This window comes from Frankliniella occidentalis, unplaced genomic scaffold (genome assembly GCF_000697945.3).
Source record: "Frankliniella occidentalis isolate FOCC.00 unplaced genomic scaffold, Focc_3.1 Scaffold121, whole genome shotgun sequence".
Lineage (NCBI taxonomy): Eukaryota > Metazoa > Arthropoda > Insecta > Thysanoptera > Thripidae > Frankliniella > Frankliniella occidentalis.
The window spans coordinates 20,139-26,992 of NW_026267249.1; the positions used below are offsets into that span (position 1 = coordinate 20,139).

Below are 6,854 nucleotides of genomic sequence, written 5' to 3' on the forward strand. Positions count from 1 at the left end.
TGATTTTCACATTGATTTTATTTGCACACTTTTTTTTTATTGTTTGATCATAGAGATGAGTGTCTCTTTGAGATAATCCGTTTGGTAACACAGCAGGTCTATTACGTTCTCTTTCCTCATCCTGAATGAAGCCCCGTTTAGACGGTCTAGCGCGGTCGCTTTTCCGCTGTGCCTGCCGTTTCCAGCGTTGCCGCTTTTCCGCTCCCCCCACCATACGACTCGTCCCTAGCCGCAAAGACAAAGCAACAGTCGCAGCCATCAACCGCCCCCGTCCACCCCCCGCTCGTTCCCCGCGTCCACCTCGTCGTGTCGTGACAAGCACTCGCTCCACTTTGACCCTGCCTGCAAGCCCAGCACATTGTTCGTGAGCGGGTTTAGGAGTGTTATATATCAATTATCAATCCACCATCCATTCTTCCGGCTGCGTGATGGGTAAGTTTTGTTTTTGAAACTCGATAGTACCTTTCAAAGGATTTGTTCGTATTGCGAAGGATTTGGCTTTTGACTGCTGCAATTGGTTCGCAATTATCAAGCAGCCACTATCGTTCACATCATAACCTAACCATCACACGTGGTCACACCTGACATTTCATTCATTCCGTATCCGTATTAACCATTGCTTCTTCGTGTTCGTACAGCAGATCCGACTGAGCACCAGTGGCTACGCCTCATGGATCTGGTACGGGCTGACAAGGAGATGCAGGGCGAGTTCATGGGGCCTGGTGCCGCTGGCCGAGTTATCGCCAAGTGGGAGGCTCTTGCCGCGCAGATAAACGCCATGGGCGGCGCGTTTAAGACCGGGGAGAAGTGGAAGGAGGTAAGGTTAAGCTTTAGTCTATAATACAAAGAAATCTGATTCTTTGTATTATAAGCTGTCAACAGCTATGTAATGTGCTTTCCTCTTTCACAGGCATTCAACAACCTGAAAAACCGAGCTAAGCGCCAATACAATGAGCGTGGCAGGTATATGGCCGCTACAGGTGGTGGCCCACCACCACCTGCTCATCTAGGCCTAAGTCTGGTCTACCAAAAGGCGATGGAGTTTGTGCCCAGGGAACAACTCCACGGCAACCCAGTACCGAATGCTCTGCAGGTAAGAATATGTCATTCACCACACTGTATATAAAATATGATTGCAGATGTACAATGTATTTCGTAATTCACTAATTACAAAATGTGTTGTACATGTACAATATTGCACTCTTGCTCATTGATTTGAAGTCTATTCATAGTGATATTTAAAGTATAACTTAATACTTTGGGTTGTTGCAGATGCAGCAGCAGCCGCTTGCTGTGGCTGGGCCTAACAACCAACAGGTTGGGGTTCTGCAGCAAGCCCAGAACCATCGGAACCAGCAGCTCGCCATGGTGAACCAGCAGCTCGCCCTGAACCAGAACCTCGCCCTGAACCAGAACCTCGCCCAGAACCAGAACCTCGCCCTGAACCAGAACCTCGCCCAGAACCAGAACCTGGCACAGAATCAGCTGCTTGCCCAGAACCAGCTGTACCACTGCCAGCCCGTCTATCAGCAGCTGTCTGCTTTTGGTAAGCATGGCATGTTTTCTGTTTGCAATGCTAAGCGGTGCCAGGGTTGCCAGTGACTAACTTTTCTCCATTGTTTTTGAGGCGACTCACTTCTTTCTACTATTTGGGGAAACTCTAACTATGTTCAATTCACAGGTTCCCCAAGTACATTATTGGAGAGCACATCCGCCAGCACATCCGCCAGCATATCAGCCAGCCCATCCCCAGCGGAACCTATGAACTACCAACTGAATCATCCTTGCAACTATTTGCCTGGAACAGGTAAGTTAGTCGAGCAGGGTCGTGTTGTGGTTTGTTCCACTGGCAGATGCTCCTCCTCGTAGGTTATAGCTCAATTTTTGTTTCATTATATTTATCTTACTTCCTCTTTCAGGGCAGGGTGATTTGATTGAGGCTATTCAAGTTCTTACTGCAACCATCTCAAGCCTCGCAGTGAACATTGACACAGCCTCCCTCGATGCTGCAATTGAAAAATTTGCTGAGAGCATAAACGTGCTCAGTAGACTCAACTAGTTTTGACACTTTTGTGTCCTTTTTTTTCTTTGTGATTATAGGGGCTTTTCCCTTTAAAGTTTAGTTTATTTTGAATGTTCTTGTGTAGAGGTATGATATGTATTCATACCAGTGAGTGATACTAGTATATCGTACGGTGTGATTATAGGGGCTTTTCCCTTAAAGCTTAGTTTATTTTTGAATGTTTTCTTGTGTAAAGCTATTTATGTATTCACTCAAAGGTTGTGATTAACTTTTTGTTTGATTGGGACTTTTCCCTAGTGACTTTATTTTGTGTTTTCCTTGTGTATTCATCTTGTGTAGAGATTTGATACTATTAATAAATCTATCTAAATGTGATTTGACGGAACTTTTTGTTTGACAGTATTGAACACTAATTGTGCTCCAATTTTCTTTTGTGATACACTGAGTCCCTAGCTAGTCATCAAATGGACTTGGTTAGAATTAGAACTTTGATACGTTTTGTAATTTCTAATAAAACGTTCAAACTATCTACATGTATTTGTTTAAGTAGCGATTACTCTGCTGACATTGAAAATATACCGGTCAGATTTTCATTTGAACAAGGAGTATTTCAACACCCCAGTCCAGGGTTCCCACATTGGCTCCAGACATTTTCATGACCTTTTTGAATGACATATAGGAATACTGAATCTTTCAAAGCGAAAATTAAGATCACCCAAAATTTGGGCGCGACCCGAATCCGTCACATCTGAATTTTCCAAGACCCTCCATGCAATTTCCATGACGTTGCAGACTTGGAAGCCTGCAGTCATTTTATAGATGAGTTAAGAGGTTTCTAGAATATTCATTGTGTATTTCGACTAACGGAGGAAGAAGCATAGCGGGTATAACATAAACGTTATCGGTCGAGAACTTCCCGCCTGTACGTCACGCCAGTTGTGGGGGTAAGCGCTCGGCCAATCAGGAACCTTTATGTTCTACCCGCTATTCTTCTTCCTCCGTTAGTCGAAATACACTATTCAGTAGAAAGTTAGTCCTTTATAAATTTATTTACACGACATTCATAATAAATAAAGTGATTAAACATTGCTTTTATAAAAGGAGTAGCTCCAAATTTAATTGCAGCTTCAGTGGGAAAAGGAGAAGATATGAATTTAAGGTAGTTTGAACTCTTTATTAGAAATTACAAAAGGTATCAAAATTCTAATTCTAACCAACTCCAACATTTGATGACTAGCTAGACTCAGTGTATCACAAAAGAAAATTGGAGCACAATTAGTGTTCAATACTGTCAACAAAGTGGATATTCGCACCAATCGGTGCGACCAAAACAACTTCAAGAAAAAGTCATCACAAAAACAAAAAGTTCCGTCGAATCACGTTTAGATAAGACAAGTATCTATACTCAAATCTCTACACAATTTAATGGTCAAAATTAAGTTCACTGGGGAAAAGTCCCAATCAAAGAAAAAGTTATCTTGTCACAACCTTTAAGTGTGAATACATATCATATAGCTTTACACAAGAAAACATTCAAAATAAACTAAGCTTAAAGGGAAAAGCCCCTATAATCACACCATACGATATACTAGTATATCTCACTTGTTTATACTATCAATTTAACAAAAACTTACTGTAGTAATAAGTCATAAATGAATCCATAGGTAGGTAGATATTATATTATATAATTCAATATCACAGGAAAAAAGAAAAAAAAACAGTAAGCACATTGTAGGACTTACAAAAGGATCAAACATATTTGATGACTAGACACAGTATCAGTATCACAAAATATAATTGTAGCACAAAGTGTTAAATATCCCACTTGGAGAAAAGTTTAAAGCAAGACAAGCCACCAAAAGCAGAGAAACAAATCTCATTTGGTGTGTCAGGGTATATTTCAAATTTTACTAGGGGTAGACTAAAAATAAGACATTACTTCATTGCACAGACTTGAAAATAGAATTAATTAAACATATTAAGCATCTATAAAAAGGTGTTTTTTCATCTGTCAAATGATAATCCATGGCACAGAATTTTAGGTGTCAGAATACTTTACACATCCAGCACCCATAAAGAAAACAACAATTTTCACCCAAACTTCTTTTCCAAAATAAAGGGACAAGAAAAACAAAACAAAAAAATTTCAGTAATAAGAAAGAGGACAAGAGGGAGGAAACATAATAACAAGAGAAAATAGATAGATATTGATTGAATGACAAATATGTACCACTACATATGGGTATTTCACAAGCAAATGCACAAAACATCTGATGAAGTATTTTATAGACATCATACCCAGCAGAGCCAATCCCTGGAAGAATAAAGCAAAATAGAATCTTGCTGAGCTTGAGAAGATCAAGGTCATTTCCATTAAACTATGGGTGAAGAAACAAACATCACCTTTAATGACGATTGATGTACCAGTGAGCATGTTCCACTAGATGCGCCCTGTTGACATCAGCTTCAGCCAAGAAATGGGCAGGGAGCTCACCAGCAATGCCTGGTTCAAGAATGTTTTCAGGATCCTGGCCGTCCTGGAACACAGGATGATCTATGGGTGCTGGGATTCCATGGTCTACCATAACATTGTGCAGTACAGCACATGCATTTATTATTTTCCCAGCTTTGAGGGGTGAATAATGCACAGGGAGGAACAGGCACCTCCACCGAGCCTTCAACACACCAATACACCTCTCAACAGGGTTGCGGCATTGGCTGTGGAGCTTGGTGTAGCAATATTCTGGTGAGTCCACAGCAGAGGTCGGCATCGGCTCCCAAACCCAGCTCGTTTCCGTCCCGCTCGCTCTGTCACCCGTCCCGTCCCGTCCCGTCCGCTCTCGGTCCGGCTCGCTCACTCCCACTCGCCGAGACTCGCTCGTGTCAACGGGTCCCGTCTGCTGGCCAGGCGTGGCGTGGCGTGGCGCTGGACCGACTTTGCCTACGCGCCACGCCACGCCACGCCCTCAGGTGACCGGCAGGCGGGGCTCGGCCACTCAAACGGGTCCCGTTCGCTCGGCTGCAGTCGGCGAGGTTCGGTACATCGCCATCGCTACCTCGGGTTTCTCGCTCTGTCTCTCTCGCACACCGACTGCGCATGGCGCGCGCTCAGAGTGGGACCCGTTCGGGAGTGGATGCCGACCTCTGGTCCACAGGGGCATTTGGGATTGGTGGCATCAACCATGGCTCAAGAGGGTAAGCTGAGTCTCCTGAAATCAAGAACAAATAAAATAAAAACAGAAATAATTAGGTGAACGGAGTAGCATGAGTATTGTTCAAAGACTCAACAATACCTAAAAGCCAGCATTGATCACCCTGGTAGGCCCTCATCAGGGCATCTCTTAGTGGCGACCACCTATACACATAGGCATCATGAGCCGAACCAGGATACCGGGCATCCAAATACAGAATTTTTAAATTCGCATCACAAATCTTGGAAAAGAGAACACAGCAATCAAATGAAACCATGTGGCACATCGCAACACTTCATTTAACTATTGAGACAGGGAAAACCTGCTTACAACTGCAGCATTTATGGCTGTAAACCTTTTACGACAATAGTAATGCTGGTTTGGTTTGGTAGGGGGGAAAATGGGAATTAAAGTCCCATCAATTAATCCAAGTACCCCTGGCAGGCCCATGCGACTGTTTCTAAAATCAATCTTAATTAGAACCACACAAGAGATGTGAACTATAAAAGTACTGGCTGAAGAACACATACGTTTCAATATGAGCAGCTCGCTCCTCGTTTGTCCAGGGAAACCGAACAAAACGGGGCAAGATTGTCGGATGATTCAGGAGGTTGGTGATCTCTTCAATGTTCTTAACCATCGACGACTGGCTTAGAGGGTGGTGGATGGAAGTACCAGTATGCTCCTGGTAGCTGCCCGTCGCATAATAAAACAGGCTAGAGAGAAACTAGAAACAACAATTAATTAGTGGTGGCTAGCAGATCAAAAGATATTGAGATGAAGAACTGTAGAAGTAGGACAACTTACACGCATGAAGAATGGTATAGCATTGGGAGATTGCCTGCGTTCCGCAAAAGGTGTCAAAATTCCCATCAGCTCCATGAAAATATCCTGAGGCATCCGATATAGTTCAACGAAGGCCTCAACAGACAAATCCAAAGGGTTTGACCGGTCCCGGCACCGAAACCGCAGGTGAACCCCATACGCGACCCGGCGCCGGTGCTCCTCTATGGGGTTTCGCAGCCGGTCACCAAAGTAATCGTACGCTGCAAATAAATTCAAGGGTACATAGTATCAGGGACTCGAGTTCCCGACCTAATGACCACGAGGGTGCTGGAGGTTAGGACAAACTTCGAAAAGGTTAGAAAAACTTACCCATCACGCAGCCGGAGTTACGAACGCTAAACCGTCAGATCAAAATGAAGTAGCTTTATATCAGCGATAATTTAGTAGTTTAGTAGAACTCGTGGAATGGAATACGCGAGATAACGTCTTTACTGAACAGCCTAAACTACGAAAAATAACGAGGGGGGGGGGGAGTTTCCTTTTATGGAGGAAAATAACGACGGCGCACTAAAAGGTGTCAACAACAACACAGCCAGCCGATAATTTCGTTCCGTGTTCGTCTGTTGCGGCTTGCGGGAAGGATGACAGTGGTGGGGGAAGCGGAAAAGCGGCAACGCTGGAAACGGCTGAAAGACGACCCGTCTAGACCGTCTGAACGGGGTTCGTGCGCCACGACGAAAAAGGAACGTAATAGACCTGCAGCATTTCTTGTTTGAGAGACTCTGGGAATGGAATAGATGTTACGTCAAAGGCTTTGGAAAGCAAATCGAACCATTCTTCTTCATTGAGGTCTG

General features: G+C 43.8%; 3 protein-coding genes across 3 annotated transcripts; 2 read left to right on the top strand and 1 right to left on the bottom strand.

Moving 5' to 3' along the window:
• The first annotated feature begins 428 nt into the window (after positions 1-428).
• Positions 429-1,214, top strand: LOC127750016 (uncharacterized). Its single transcript, XM_052270398.1, has 4 exons — positions 429-432; positions 639-817; positions 911-1,093; positions 1,140-1,214. Exons 1-4 carry the CDS (start codon positions 429-431, stop codon positions 1,212-1,214), a joined length of 441 nt encoding a protein of 146 aa, XP_052126358.1.
• Positions 1,110-2,059, top strand: LOC127750004 (uncharacterized). Its single transcript, XM_052270379.1, has 3 exons — positions 1,110-1,546; positions 1,682-1,849; positions 1,920-2,059. The coding sequence occupies exons 1-3, from the start codon at positions 1,273-1,275 to the stop codon at positions 2,057-2,059; spliced, it is 582 nt and encodes a 193-aa protein (XP_052126339.1). The 5' UTR covers positions 1,110-1,272.
• A 3,115-nt stretch (positions 2,060-5,174) lies between these two features.
• On the bottom strand, positions 5,175-6,757 carry LOC127750015 (uncharacterized). The gene is made up of 4 exons (XM_052270397.1): positions 6,022-6,757; positions 5,745-5,941; positions 5,317-5,674; positions 5,175-5,232 (listed from the first exon to the last, which is right to left on the bottom strand). Exons 1-3 carry the CDS (start codon positions 6,112-6,114, stop codon positions 5,518-5,520), a joined length of 447 nt encoding a protein of 148 aa, XP_052126357.1. The 5' UTR covers positions 6,115-6,757; the 3' UTR covers positions 5,175-5,232; positions 5,317-5,517.
• Between the last annotated feature and the right edge of the window lie 97 nt (positions 6,758-6,854).